General features: G+C 58.6%; 1 protein-coding gene across 4 annotated transcripts; it reads left to right on the forward strand.

The window, feature by feature from the left end:
• Window positions 1-37: 37 nt before the first annotated feature.
• VPS9D1 (VPS9 domain containing 1) lies at window positions 38-11,907 on the forward strand. 4 transcript variants are annotated; one of them, XM_040633122.1, is made up of 16 exons: window positions 43-209; window positions 1,497-1,572; window positions 3,383-3,475; window positions 3,576-3,738; window positions 5,077-5,188; window positions 5,262-5,324; window positions 5,689-5,741; window positions 5,845-5,932; window positions 6,115-6,200; window positions 6,556-7,073; window positions 8,125-8,254; window positions 8,466-8,674; window positions 8,969-9,065; window positions 10,641-10,745; window positions 11,088-11,173; window positions 11,303-11,907. In XM_040633122.1, exons 1-16 carry the CDS (start codon window positions 111-113, stop codon window positions 11,308-11,310), a joined length of 1,986 nt encoding a protein of 661 aa, XP_040489056.1. In that variant the 5' UTR covers window positions 43-110; the 3' UTR covers window positions 11,311-11,907. The 4 variants fall into 4 exon arrangements, with proteins under 4 accessions (XP_040489057.1, XP_040489056.1, XP_040489055.1 ...); XM_040633121.1 differs by having other exon boundaries at window positions 11,088-11,907; XM_040633123.1 differs by lacking the exons at window positions 10,641-10,745; window positions 11,088-11,173; window positions 11,303-11,907 and adding an exon at window positions 9,570-10,633 and having other exon boundaries at window positions 38-209.
• Window positions 11,908-13,837: the final 1,930 nt, after the last annotated feature.

Consider the following 13,837-nt stretch of genomic DNA (forward strand, 5'->3'; position numbering starts at 1 on the left):
CGCCAGCTCCCGCGCAGGCTGCGTTCCGGTCTCCGGGCCGCCTGTCCCGCCCTCGGCCGCCGGCGCCGCCGCTGCCACCGCCGTAGCCACGGCCTCCCCAGCCCGGCGCCATGGCCGCTGCGGCCGGGGACGGCGCGGTGAAGCCGCTGCAGTGCGCCATGAAGCTGGCCAACGGCGCCATCGAACTGGACACCGGCAACCGGCCCCGGGTGAGGCGACACAAAGCGAGGCGGGGGCGGGGGCCGCGGGGGCCCCAGGCGCCCCCAGTGCGGCAGCCTGCCGGGGACCGGGGGCGGGGGCGCCGTCCCGGACTCCTCCGGCGGCTCCGGGGGCGCGGGGCGCGGGCGTCGGCTGCGACCTTGGACAGCTCCCAGCGCTCTCCGGGCCTGTTTTCCGTCTGCGAAGACGGGAATTAGAACCGGGTTTATCTGTAAGGGATTCGAGAAGCAGCCCTCCAAAATCTAGTTGGCCAGCAATTCCCTTTGTGGTGCGTGTTTTTCTGGGAAGACACTGTAGCTTTAGTCGGATTCCCCAAAGGGGCAGAATCCCGAAGGGTTAACTGAGGCGCATTGGTGAAGCGTCTTTCCAGCCGCGCCGGTGGGGAAGGCAATGCGGGCAGGGTAGCGTGGCTTGTGACGAGAGTGGGTGTCAATCCAGAGGGTGGCGGCCGGCTGGAAAAGCAGGCTGAGCCACCGCGGACTACCCACGGACAGGAGGGGCCGCCTATGCCCCGTTAAAGCATCCTGCTTCCTCCGTGTGCTGCTTTCCCAAGTCAGGTTTCTAGGACCGCAGGTGCCCCCACAGGCCAGAAATCCTTTCTGGAATCCATTTTATCCTTACCTCGGAGCTGTAGACCTCAAGAAGGTTAATTTGAGACCCGAGATGCCACAAGATGTCATGCGGTAGTTCCAAGTGCCTTGTGCTCTGACTCGGAACCCTGAAGACGGTCAGACCCTGGAAAGCGGCAATATTCTGGTGTTGGAGATTGCGGCGTGCTCAGGGGGTTCAGGAGAGGGATTTCCCAGAACCCAAGCCAGAAAGTGATTCTGAGATTTGCAACATCAGTCCCTCAGTAACCTCCCAGGAAAGTTGTTTCTTTTTTAAGCCATTGACTAAAGAGCCCCTGAGTTGCCCAGGAAGGAAACTTGTTGCAGAGTAAACTGGGACAGCGACTGTGAGGGCTTCTTTTCCTGGCGCGCTCTGAAGGAGAATCTCAGTTCTTCCTGTGCTGGGGACAGGCAGTGAGCGGGGGGAACGGGTGTCCAGCTGGGCACTGTTTCCCTTCAAGGCAAGAGAAGAGGGTTACTATCTGTGCAGGACGTTACTGAGCACCTGGAGGGACTACCAGCTAACTACCTCAGGCTCCACGTCTCAGGTGACATTCAGGAGATGAGCAAGCACCGTGTCTATGTCTCCCACAAGAGCACGAGGCAGGCATGGTGGAAGTGTTTGCCCCTCCTGGCCTGACCCCTGCCATTTCTCTTCCCGGCGCACAGGAGGCGTATGCAGAATACCTGAGGAGCGTCCACTACATCTCCCAGGTGCTGCTGGAAGAAGTGGAAACCACCAAAGGTACCGCTCTCAGCTTCACCACTCTTCCTGTGCCGAACAAATGACGGACAACTTAGCCTTGGTGGCTCTCAGGCCTGGGGCGTCCTGTGTCCTACCCATTGGTTGTTAGCAGAAGGTGGATGGGTGAGCACTCAGCATGAGCTGTCGTAGTGTGATGTGGGAGCAGGAAGGGATGGGTGCTGTCAGGGGATGGAAAGGGGATGGGGCATAACCAGAGACTGGACATTGAAAACCAGCCCAGGAAGGAGTGAGCTGCAGAAAGGTCAGGGACTGGGGGCAACACTCCCAGCAGAGAGATGTGCAAAGGCCCTGAGATGATAGTGGATGCGGGCTACAGGAGAGTGTAGGTGCAACTGGGGCAGTCATGGCCTTGGGTGGAACTGGGGTCGTTCTGTTGTAAGGGGAAGGTTGTAGAGGCTTTGTGGGAGGGAGGCCAGCATGGAAGCAGAGCCTCCAGGAGGCTCCCGCAGTGAGGACAGCCGTGATAGGACCACTTGGAGATGGAAGGAGTGAAGGGCTTGGGGATGTTCTTTAAAGGTGGACCTCACAGATTTGCTGGAGGGGGTGGTGAGCCACTGTTTGGTGGGGCAGGGGGGTAACAATGAACTTCTGGGGGAAACAGTAAGATGCAGAGGGGTGGTCCAGGGTGGCAGGAGCAGACTCGTGTGGGAAGAACAGAAAGCTCCATTATGAGTATGTTGGGCTTGAGGTGCTGAGTGCCCTGCTGGGTGTGGGACCACACTGGTTGGGGAGAGGTGGCAGTCACCAGAATCAGAGCTGCCCCAGAGAGGCTGAGCTTAGCAGAGCTCTGGGCACTCCAAGATTGAGGGCTGGGAGGAAGGCACAGCAGTATACCTGGGGCGGGGGGTGTTCTAGAAGAGAGAGATGCTAAGAGGTCGAGGAGCCCTCAAGAGAAGGGCTCGACATGAGAGTATAAGCGAGGGGAGTTTCAGTGGGAGTCAGAGGGCTAAAATAGGATGCAGTGAGAGGCCGGCTGTAATGGGAGCAGTAGGTGGGTCAGAAACTACGGCTGGTGGGGTCCGGGAAAGAATGTTGAGTGGCGGCTTGTATCTGCTGATGGGAGTGATCCCCAGAGGAGGGAATGCAGAACAGAAGGCCCGGGGATGTGCCAGGGGTGGGGTCAAGCACAGCCAGAGGGCAGGAAATAGGTGGTAGAGTTGTCTCTGTGAAATGGTCCGTGGTCACTACAAGGCCCACGTTGAGGAGGGGCTGTAAGTACAAGGAAAGTGCTTGCTGAGAAAAGGCCTGGTTAGGGAGGAAGGGGTGGGGGGAGATCCGATGGTCCAGCCAGGATGACAGCACAGTCAGATGCTGGGCTGGCCAAGCTCAGAGCCCACACAGCATCAAGAAGTAAACGCCCAGCAGATGATCAGAAATGAGGAGGAGGGGTGCCTGGGTGGCGCAGTCGTTGAGCGTCTGCCTTCAGCTCAGGGCGTGATCCCGGCGTTCTGCGATCGAGTCCCACATCAGGCTCCTGGGCTAGGAGCCTGCTTCTTCCTCTCCCACTCCCCCTGCTTGTGTTCCCTCTCTCGCTGGCTGTCTCTCTGTCACATAAATAAATAAAAACTCTTTCAAAAAAAAGAAAGAAATGAGGAGGAGATGAGGTGACCTAGAGGTCAGAGGTGAGGAGGGGCCGGGGTGACCCAGGAGGAAGAGATGAGGAGGGGGATGGGCTTGCAGAGGGATCAGAGATGAGGAGAGGATGGGCTTGTCCTTGTTTTTATCTCAGCAAGAATCTGTCTAGCGATAAAGGCGATGGTGACCAGCTTCCTTGTCTCTTGATCCCCAGAAGGTGGAGACACTGTGGCCCCGGACACCTCAAAGATGCTGAAACTGGCTGAGCAGTGTCTGGAGAGGGCCCAGTCGACAGCTGCCAAGCTCGGTGGGTCTCCAGCAGATTTCCCTAGGGCATTCCCCCACAAGTCTGCATCTCTGTGGAACATTGGACTCCATGGTACCCCTTGCTTATGTACGTCTTGCAGGGAAAACACACCTGAAGCCAGCCATGCCCACAGCTGCTCCTGGCCCCTCCTCTACCAGCCGACATCGCCGGGTATACTCGGATGAAGGGGGGAAACTATCTCCGTTCCTGCCGCCTGAGATCTTCCAGAAGCTTCAGGTGGTAGAGTCACAGAGTTCTAAGAAGTAAGAGGGGGCACAAGGGAAGGTGGGCTGAGCCTGGGTTCGAAGTACAGGCAAAGTGAGCTCACCACAATGGTTTTAGTTAAAATGGGTCCGAGTATGGAAACAGACTTGTGGCTTGACAAAAACAGATGCAGATCGCTTCTGGACAGAAGCACGTGCACGAATGACATGCAGTCAGAGATAAGCAAGCACAGAAAGAAAACAGAAACTTAGAGAGTAAGAGCAGAAACAGCATGTAAGTATTCAGGGGCAGCTAGCAAAACCCCATGCTCTCTACATTTACAGAAGTGAAAAGCACATTTGATAACAGTGCCAGGGGACAAAAAAAAACATAAAATCTGACCCAGCAAGTAAAGAGCCAAGTAGAAAGAAAATGAAAACTATAATACCGAAATTGTTTCTAAAACTTAACTGAAAACAATAATGACAAATTACGTCATGCAGCAAAAGTCCACACGTGCACATAAAAATGAGCGGTTGATTTTATAACAGAGCAGACATAGTTGTGGAAAGAATGAGTGAACTGGTTAAAGGGTCAATAGATCCCCAGAATAAGTCAAAAGAGGGGGAGAGAAAAAAGAAAGTGAGAGAGGGATCGAAGATCTAACACAAAATTATTGGAGTTCCGGAAAAAGAAAAGAAAGAAAGCAGGAGAGGCATTATATGAAGAGCTAACAGGGTCTGAGTTTCTGGAACTGAGACAACACCGTCAGTCAGAAGAATCTGCACTAGGACAGACAAGGCCCGGCTCCTCCTGGCCCTGCTGCTACAGGCCTTGGGGGCCACTGCCACTGAGAGGTTCCAGGCACCTCACTCCTGCATGTGCAGTTTTGGGGCAGGACCAGGCACAAGACTTCCATCCCAGCACAAATTTTTCCTCAGTTGGACTCCTCACAACTGACCCTCTCCCACCATGAAAGCATGAAGACCTGTGAGGCCAAAAGTCTTGCTAGGGGGCGGGGGGTAGCTTTTGATGACTGTTTCTACCAGGCAGACATGGTTCTCTCTTTAATGGGTGGCAAGCTCATCTAGTTGTTTGACTCACACGATGCCTTTAAAAGGTTTCACATTCTTGGCCAAACATGCATAACTGATCTGTAAAAAGCACAATGTCCAGCTTCTCTTGAAAAATCAGAACTCTTAGCAATTGCAGGTCCTGGTCAGCAGGGCAGAGGTCTCCAGTCCACCCCAGACCTCCTCCCTCCTTTTCATTTCCTGCCTGCCCCCATGACCACCTGCTCACCTTCTGGTCTCAGGGTACAGTCAGGAAGGGTCCTCAGGTCACCAGAGCATTCCAGAGCTTCCGAGGCCTGGACAGCAGCTCTTCACTATTTCCAGGGAGCTGACACCTCTAGAGGAGGCCTCTCTGCAGAATCAGAAGCTGAAGGCCGCCTACGAGGCACGGATGGCCCGTCTGGACCCCAGCCAGGCCATGCAGAAGACATCCCTGGTGAGCAGGTCCCAGGGAGGGTCTGGGTCGGTGGTGGAAGAGAAATAAGCCTTATCTTCTCCTTCCCTTGCAGACCCTGTCCCTGCAGCGGCAGATGATGGAGAACCTTGTGATCGCCAAAGCCCGGGAGGAGACAGTATCCTTTCCCCTCTGTCCCTGGTGTCCCAAGCTGAGGGAGGAGGGGGTGAGGTGGGAAGTGAAGGTGCCAGCGTTGGGGTGGGGACAGAATTCGTCCAGCTTCAGAGAGGCATGTGCTGGAGGGACGGCTCCTGCTCTGCCTGCCTCTGCACAGGCCCTCTTATTCCTCTTAGCACCCACGGGCTCCCCTCCAACCTTCCAGGCAGCTAGGGCTTGCTTCATTCCCTGAGTGAGCACCAGTCTGCAGGCCACCGCCTCCTCTGCGCCGCGTGGCCTGACCGTACCTCCCAGATGCCCAGGGACTCAGTGCAGGCAAGTGGGGGGCCGCCCCACCACACACGGCCTTGACTCTGCTGCCCCAGCTGCAGAGGAAGATGGAGGAGCGCCGGCTACGGCTCCAGGAGGCAGCCAACAGGTGTGTCTCCTCCCACTGGCCTGGGGACAGCTGAGTGGACTGGTGGGGACTTCCGCCCCCACCCCCCCAGCCCTGAGGCTCCCAGCCTTGTCCTTCTCCCCAGGAGGTTCTGCAGTCAAGTCGCCCTGACCCCGGAAGAGCGGGAGCAGCGGGCCCTCTATGCCGCCATCCTTGAGTACGAGCAAGACCATGTGAGTGCCAGGAGCTGCGGGTGGGGCTGTCACGGGTTGCTGTTCCCAGGGCCTGTTGGCATTGGGTCTTCCCTACGTCCCCGGGGGGCACGAACAGTGTGGCGTTGGTCTCCTGGGGTGCAGCCTTGGTGGGGAAGGACGCAAGGACCCAGCCATGCTCTCCAAAGTCTCCTGCCCTGCAGGAGTGGCCGAAGCACTGGAGGGCCCAGCTCAAGAAGAGCCCAGGGGACCTGTCGCTAGTGACCAGCCTGGTGTCCCACCTGCTCAGGTACCAGGGCCTTCTGCCCCCCTACCTCCTGGTTGGCCCTGACGTCAGGCAGACGAAAGGATCAGAAAGGAAAGGGACAGAGGAGGAGATCGGGGGTGGCTGTACGGGGTGCCCACAGGCTCCCTCGGAAGGGCTGGGGTTGCAGACATCCCATCCAGCCGCCCTCATGGTCTTTGAGCAGCTGCCTTCTACCTTCTCAGAGGGGTGGGTCAGACTTTATCTGCCACATTCACTCATAAGGAAGCTGCAAGAGTCACTCCTCTGAAATGTGTCCGGTGGGGCATGGTAGGCAGGTGGCCAGCAGGTGAGGGTGTGGCCACAGCGCTGCACCCCCACCCTCTTCCTGTGCTCGCAGCATTCCCGACCACCCCATCTCGCAGCTCCTGAAGAAGCTTCAGTGTGCAGTGTACTGGGCGCTGTACCCCATCGTGAGCAGGGGCGCCGTGGGTGCTGCTTCTGCCCCGGGATGCTGCTCCTTGCCCCTGGACGCCGACGGGCTGCTGGCTCCTGGAAGCCGGCGGCTCCGGCCCTCGCAGAGCCTCTACTGCATGCTGTCCCCAGCGGAGCCCAGCCTGGCCCCGCAGCCCCCGGATGGCACCCACGCCAGTCCCCCTACGCCCCCTCCCCACACCGCCCCCCCAGACAGAGGGCCGGACAGCAGCCCTGCTGGGCCTCCCTCACCCTCGACGCACAGCTTGACCAGTGTGCAGGGCAAAGACAGCTCCTTTGAAGACCTCGAACACTTCTTGGCTACTTCTGAGGGGTGGGGCCGGGGGCGTGGGAGGCCACCTGAGCCCCAAACAACGGGGGTGAAGAAGGAGCCGCTGCTGGAGCAGCTGAAGAGCACTGTGAAGGACATACACAACGCCATCGGTGAGGGCCAGCGTGCCCAGCGTGCCCGCAGGACGGGTGGGCGGGGGGAGGGGGCGGCTCCAGCTCTGAAGCCTGTGCCCCACGAAAAGCTTTTCACAGGGCTGCATGGGCCCTGGGGAGGACAGGCTCCTCTGGTTGGTGGCAGCCAGGCTTGATCTGCAGAGCCTGCTCTGTCCACCCTTCTCTGGGGCAAACTCCGTGTTTAGCAGACAGGAGGGAAGCCTGCTCTGAGAGCAGCTGGGGCCGGCTGTGGGCCCAAGGTCTCCCCCACCACCGGCTGTCTGCTCACTGGGCTGCACCAGGAAGTGCAGCCTGGTCCATTCCAGCCTTCTGTTTGGGGAAGGGTCTACTGTCAGATCCTCTGGCCTCCAGGTGGTCCTGGCTGGCCCACAGGGTTGGACTCGGGTCGTTCCAAACCAAGGACCATCAGGTGTGTGCAGCCTGGTGGTGACAATGGCCTTTTCCATTTTGAGAATAGTGTGTGGATTCCCTAAGGGTCAGCGCCTAGGGTAGCTGGTGACTCCCAAGTCCCTTCCAAGGAGGAAGGCTTTCAGAGTTTTCTAAAAACCAGTGAGGGAGTCCCAACAGGGGACTTGGAATGCCTTCTGAGGTCACCTGGATGGGTCTCCCATCTCCCCAGGCCTCAGGTCTTGTTTTAAATACACATCTAAAGTTCTTGCAGGTTCCCACAGAACAAACTCCTTCAGAAAGAGGCTTTCCTTTGCCTTTCTCAGCCTGTCTTAGTTCCTCAGGGGAGCTGGGCATGATTCTGGGGGCTTCTAGGTGCACGGACCCCAGGCCCCATGGACACAGAAGCGGGGAGCTTGAGAGGGATGTGGAGGGGGGTTCAGACAGAGCCCCACCCCACGAGCCAGAACACTGGCGCTGTCCATACTGAGCTGGCTCTAGGAGGGTGGGAGAGGAGGGGGCAGGAGTGGGGCCCACTTGGGCACCCCAGGCTGGCTGGGGATGACCTCCAGGGGCTGCCAGCCTGGGGCTGGAGGGCCCAGCCGTCCCCACAGCGCCATTGTGCCGGCTCTGCTCCCGGCAGACAGGCTGCTCTCGCTGACCCTCCTGGCTTTCGAAGGCCTGAATACGGCCGCCTCCAAGGACCGATGCCTGGCCTGCATCGAGGAGCCCTTCTTCTCTCCACTGTGGCCCCTGCTCCTGGCACTTTATAGGTATGATCACAGTTCCAGTCCCCACAGGGCCTTCCACTCCATGACCGCTGGGGCACACTTCCCGCTGGTGCTTTACTCTTAGACCGCCCTCAGATACCTAATCCCCACCCCCCTCCCCGTGACTCAGGGGTATAGCTGGCTTTTCTAGCTCTGCCTCCATCCCTGGGACAGAGACTCCTGGGCAGCTGAGCCTGGCCTCTCTCTGTCCCAGGAGTGTGCACCGCCTCCGGGAGGCTGCCCTGAGCAGGAGCATGGAACTCTACAGGAATGCACCCCCAGCCACCATAGGCATTCCCAGGAAGCTCCTCCCCCGGGACTTGGAGGCCACAGGAGCCGGTGCCTACCCCTACCGTGCTGCAGCCCAGGAGCTGGGCTTGCTGGTCCTGGAGAGCTGCCCCCAGAAGAAGCTGGAGTGCATCGGTGAGGGGTTGCAGTTTGGAAGGACAGAAGAGGGAACATGGTCAGATAAGGTTGCATCCCAGAGGGTGACCGGAGTCTCTGTGTTTGCCCTGAGTTGCAGACCTCCTCCTGTCACGTGGGGGTGTGTCTCACGGGACATAAGGGGTGTGAGCGTACGACCTTCGGGAGGGAGCTTCTCAGCTCTGCCTAGCTACATGTGACATGACAGGGCTGGGTGCCTGAGAGTTGTGGACTCCGGGCTGTCCGGGGACCGGCTCCACTCAGCCCTCTCTTGACCTCACTCCTGTGCCACAGTGCGGGTCCTGCGGGTCATCTGTGCCTGTGCCGAGGACTACTACCGGGCCCAGGAGGCTGCCCCTGAGACCAGACCCCAGCTGGGTGCCGCAGCCATGTGAGTCCCAAAAGTGCACAGACTGGGGTGGGCACTGAGCATGTGGGGGACTGCCTGCAGAGGTCTGGGGGTGGAGAGAGCCCTCCCGTCCTGCCCCAAGCACCGGGACCTCAGGTTTCCGCCTGGATTCTGGGCCCCTGGGCCCCAGAATCCCTGCTGCTCCAGTGAGCTTTGCCAGGTTCATCGTCTAGGAGAGTACACATTTCCGCAGGGGCTCCAGCCCCCATGGGATGACGCCCTCCCACCCCTCTGGGCAGAGCTTCTTAGGAGTTAGGGACCACCTGGCTAACCTGTGAAACTTAGGGTTGCTTGTCCCAGAAGCATGTGCTTGGAGAAACAGCCCCAGCCTCAGTGAAGAGCTTGCTCCCTGTGCTAAGCCCCCAGACCTGGGGTTCCTGCATCATCCCTGCCCCCACTCTCCTGAGGTGAGGTAGGGGTCTTCTCTACCTGGATCTCTGAGGCCTGGTTCTATCTGTCTCATCTGAACCCTCCTGGGGCCAGCAGCCCCTTGCCGTGGCCTCCACTTGGGGCTTGCAGCTCCTCGGCACCTGCAGGGGCTCTGCCTGCTGCCACCCTGCCCCAGAGACCAGTGTTATAATGAAGACATCTGTCATTTGAACCTGGTGGGTTGGTTTTAGCACCTACCTACACCCCAGGGCCTGGGGGTAATGGGCAGGTAGAAGCCTGAGTTGAGCATGAGATCAGCAGGGAAGAGCTCCACCCAAGGAGAACGAAATGGATGCACCCCCAGCAATCCCAGGGCCAGGATACAGGACCTCAGCTGCAGGATTGGGGTGGAGGGCCCCCCTTCACCAGTTTGCCATGTGCTTCAGAGTGAGTAGCTGTAGGTGTAAGACGTCTAGGGCTGAACGTGTTCTGGGTCCCAGCTGCAGTCCCATGCTCCCTCTCTCCATTGGGTGCCTGAGGAGTGAGGACGGTGTCACACGTATGGTGGTTTACGTCCCTGCGGGTATGAGGTGCCTGGGGCGGTGAGGGCAGGGCCACGAGCAGGAGCTCACCACGTGTGAGGCCTTCCTGTTTGGTGTCATACTCAAGCCATAGTCTTTGTTCCCGTGCTCTTCCCAGAGACCACCAACCTGTGGGCCCCTTGGGCCAGGGTTCTGCGTGCCCTGCAAGGCCTCCCTTGGCACCTTTTTAGCTCCCCTAGATGCCTCTTGGGCATCTCAGGTGCCTGGCTCCGATCCCAGGTGTCAGCAGGCTGCCCGGGACGTGGGCCATCCCCTCCGTTGTCCCGCTCCCCAGGTGTGGGCAGGCTTGTAGGGCCAGCTTGTGAGGTTGAGGCTGCCCCCGTGCACTGTGGGGGTGTCCCCTTGTCCAGCCATGGGCTCTGCAGCACAGGGTTCCCATTCAGGGACAGCCTTGCTGCCTGTAGTGGCTGCCAACGCTGCTGACCTGAGTCCACTCCCAACTCCCCCACGCAGGTGGGCAGGAGGGGCACAGGGAGAGCAGCTGGCAAGCCCAAGACCACTCCAGAGGCCAAGCCGGGGGCTGCAGGGTTTTGGGGATTGAGTGGCCATACTGGCCCCCGGAGCCTACCCTGCCTCTACCCAACAGTGGTGCCGACGACCTGCTGCCCATCTTGTCGTTTGTGGTGCTGAGAAGTGGTCTCCCCCAGTTGGTGTCAGAGTGTGCTGCCCTGGAGGAGTTCATCCATGAGGGGTAGGAGGCCCCAGCTGGAGTTGGGCCAGCATGGGGGACTGGGCACATGCTCCCAGGTCAGGGGTCCACCTGTGCACATGGCTCATGGTCCCCTGTCCCAGCCCCTGCCCACCACCCCTTGCTCAGCATACTGCTTAAACAGGCACTGGGTGGGGGGGCATACCTTGAGCAGTATCTGCCTGGGCAGTGGGCTGTCCTCTAGCCCAGCCTCCCTGACACACCCCTGTGGGACCTCAGCGTCCAGGTCCTGCCCCATGAGGGCAGACACACCTTCCAAAGTGCTGGAGGCCTCCTTGCGTCCCCTGGAGGTGACGGGTGCTGCCTGTGCCCACCTCTACACAGGTACCTGATTGGAGAGGAGGGCTACTGCCTGACGTCACTACAGAGCGCCCTGAGCTACGTGGAGCTGCTGCCCCGGGGGGCCCTGGGCAAGTAGAGGAGGACGGGACCTACTGAGGACCATCCAGGGGTCACCTGCTCTGGGGCGGGGGCAGCAGGCTAGCTGTGGTGGGGCTCTGCAGCTCTCATACCTGTCCTAACCTGACATCTGCCCCCAGGGACTTGAGGAGACACCTCTGTTCGTCAGAGGACAGAGCGGAGCTGAAGCAGCTCCTAGGAAGGAGGCCCGTGAGAGGCTTTGTGCAGGAACACCAGAGCTATGGACTCCCCTGGGGCCTCTACACGTGTCCTCACAGCCCCAGCAACTCAACGATGGGGGGACCTTAGGCCTGGCAGAGGGCAGGTCTGGTTTCTCTCCCTTCCCCTCCCCGGTGTCAGCTCCAGGCCCAGTGTCTTGTTAGAGTCAAGAAGAGAGCCTGTCCCCACCCCCTGCCTCCCACCCAAGGCCTGGGGCCCCAGGTGGTTTGAAACTGTACTGTTTACTTATTGGGCACTGACCACTCCATTCTCCTCTGGAGCCCAGGCACCTCCAGGGCACCCGCCTGTGTCTGGGGCCTCTGAGCCACTCCGGCCCTTGGCACAGTAGGCATTGGACGTCCTGGGACCCCTGGCCGATTCCCATCCCTGCATGTCCCCTTCTGGGTCAATGTGAACCTGAGGGTCAGTGACTGCCTGCATCCCAGTGTCCACTCTGACTGTTACATGTCCCGGGCAGCCACTGACACAGCCAGAAATAAAGAGGTCACTGACGTCTCATGCTGCACAGCTCGCATGCTTCCATTCCACTGGCTGCGTGGAGGCCCGAGTAGCACAACCCTCTCCCATGCCGACCAGCAAGAGCCAGACTGTCCCAGAGACCACCTCCCAGACCCTCTGGGGCTGCACCCCTCTAGGACAGGACATGCTCTGCATCCTGAGTGGGTCGGGCAGGACCTGGGACTGGACCTCTTGGCCCGAGGGGCTCTTGGGAAGCATCTTCATTCTCCAGATGGGAAATACGCGGGTGCCCTGAGTCGTGATCTGTGTCGCCCCTGAAGAGGAGAAAGCAGGTAGCCCAGCCCCAGCTGCAGGCAGCATCGGTCAGGGAAGGAGGGACCCCTGGCAAACCTGAGTTCCCACCGAGGCAGGTGGTTTAGGCCCAGCCACACCAGGGCCAGTTATGGGAGCAGTGTGCACGTTCCCCGGAAAAGGCTCTTATGAGACAGCATTGGGATTTGGTGGTTATTGGGAGTTCTGCAGGTCTTTCTTCCCAGGAATTCCATGAGGAACCAAGGCAGGAACAGGGGAAGCACCTTCTCTAGGCTACATATCATGATGGCAGAGCTGGGTTTGAGCTCAGCAAGCCAACTCAAGAGGCCAATGGGCACCTGTGGTCAAGACCCCATGGTTGGGTGCTGGGCCCAGTGGGCTGGGGCAGGCCAACCTGAATCCCTGGGGTCCTCTGCCTGTCAGTGCCCCCACAGCAGATAATCCAGTATTCACCCAACACCTTGCCTTTGTCTCCCCACCCTTGCCCTGCCCTTGGCCCCCCCGACATTCTGCTTATGCTCTTGTAAGTGTAGAGTTCTGAGTAACCCAGACCTGGATGAGAACACCAGCCAACCATGGAGCCTTGGGAAGAGGATAACATCCATGCTTCAGTCCTTGGCACGGACATCTCAAGGATGGGATTTTAAAGGCCCCTTCATAGAGCAGATAGAGGATGAAGGTGTGTCTTCAGCTAAGCCTGATAGTGGACGTACCTGTTGGCTTGGTGCTGGGGACCACACCTCTTGGGATGGGCCCGATACAGGCTGTCTCCTCGGCACCCTGTTCCAGGCGCTGCAGTCGGGCAGGCTGAGCCTTGGCTCTCTGGGCCCGTGGTTCCTCCATAAAACGGATGAATAGTCCACTCTTCCCACTGGAAATCCTGCAAATCAACAAGAAAAATTGAAACAGTCCCAAATAGAAAAATAGCAAAGGTTATGAACAGACTGTCTACAGAGGAGGAAGGTTTTTTGTTTGTAGACTTATTTATCTATTTGAGAGAGCGAGCACACGTGAGCAGGGGGAGGGGCAGAGGGAGAGGGAGAATCTCAAGCAGACGCCACACTAAGTGATGCAGGGCTCAGTCTCACGATCCTGAGATCATGAACTGAGCCGAAATCTAGAGTCAGGCACTTAACCGACTGCACCAGCCAGGCACCTCCAGAAGAGAAAGGTGTTTTATTGTTTTTTTTGTTTTAAGATTTTATTTATGTATTCGACAGAGATAGAGACAGCCAGCGAGAGAGGGAACACAAGCAGGGGGAGTGGGAGAGGAAGAAGCAGGCTCATAGCGGAGGAGCCTGATGTGGGGCTCGATCCCATAACGCCAGGATCACGCCCTGAGCCAAAGGCAGACGCTTAACGACTGAGCCACCCAGGCGCCCCCAGAAGAGAAAGTTTTAAAAAGCTACTGAGCATGAGAAGTGTTCAAAACTTTAAAAATCAAGAAATGCAAATTAACACAATAACAAGGTAGAATTTCATGTGTGTTATCCTGGTAAAATCCAAAACCTGGGCAAAGCTGAGCCTGGCGGTGTACATGCGCTGGAAACCATACACACAGTGTGGGGTGTACCGGGCAGCCGATTCAAGAACCAGCTGCAGGCCTGGGCCAACACAAATGTCAGACGACCCTCCGACCTTACGACCAGGTCATCAGAGGACAC

The sequence above is a fragment of the Ursus maritimus genome, unplaced genomic scaffold (assembly GCF_017311325.1).
Source record: "Ursus maritimus isolate PB19 unplaced genomic scaffold, ASM1731132v1 scaffold_19, whole genome shotgun sequence".
Classification (NCBI taxonomy): domain Eukaryota; kingdom Metazoa; phylum Chordata; class Mammalia; order Carnivora; family Ursidae; genus Ursus; species Ursus maritimus.

Coding starts and splice junctions, on each gene's coding strand:
- VPS9D1 (XM_040633121.1), top strand. CDS start 111: ATGGCCGCTGCGGCCGGGGACGGCGCGGTGAAGCCGCTGCAGTGCGCC. Junction 5,325..5,688: donor CCAAAGCCCGGGAGGAGACA/GTATCCTTTCCC, acceptor CTGCTGCCCCAG/CTGCAGAGGAAGATGGAGGA. Junction 5,933..6,114: donor TTGAGTACGAGCAAGACCAT/GTGAGTGCCAGG, acceptor CCTGCCCTGCAG/GAGTGGCCGAAGCACTGGAG.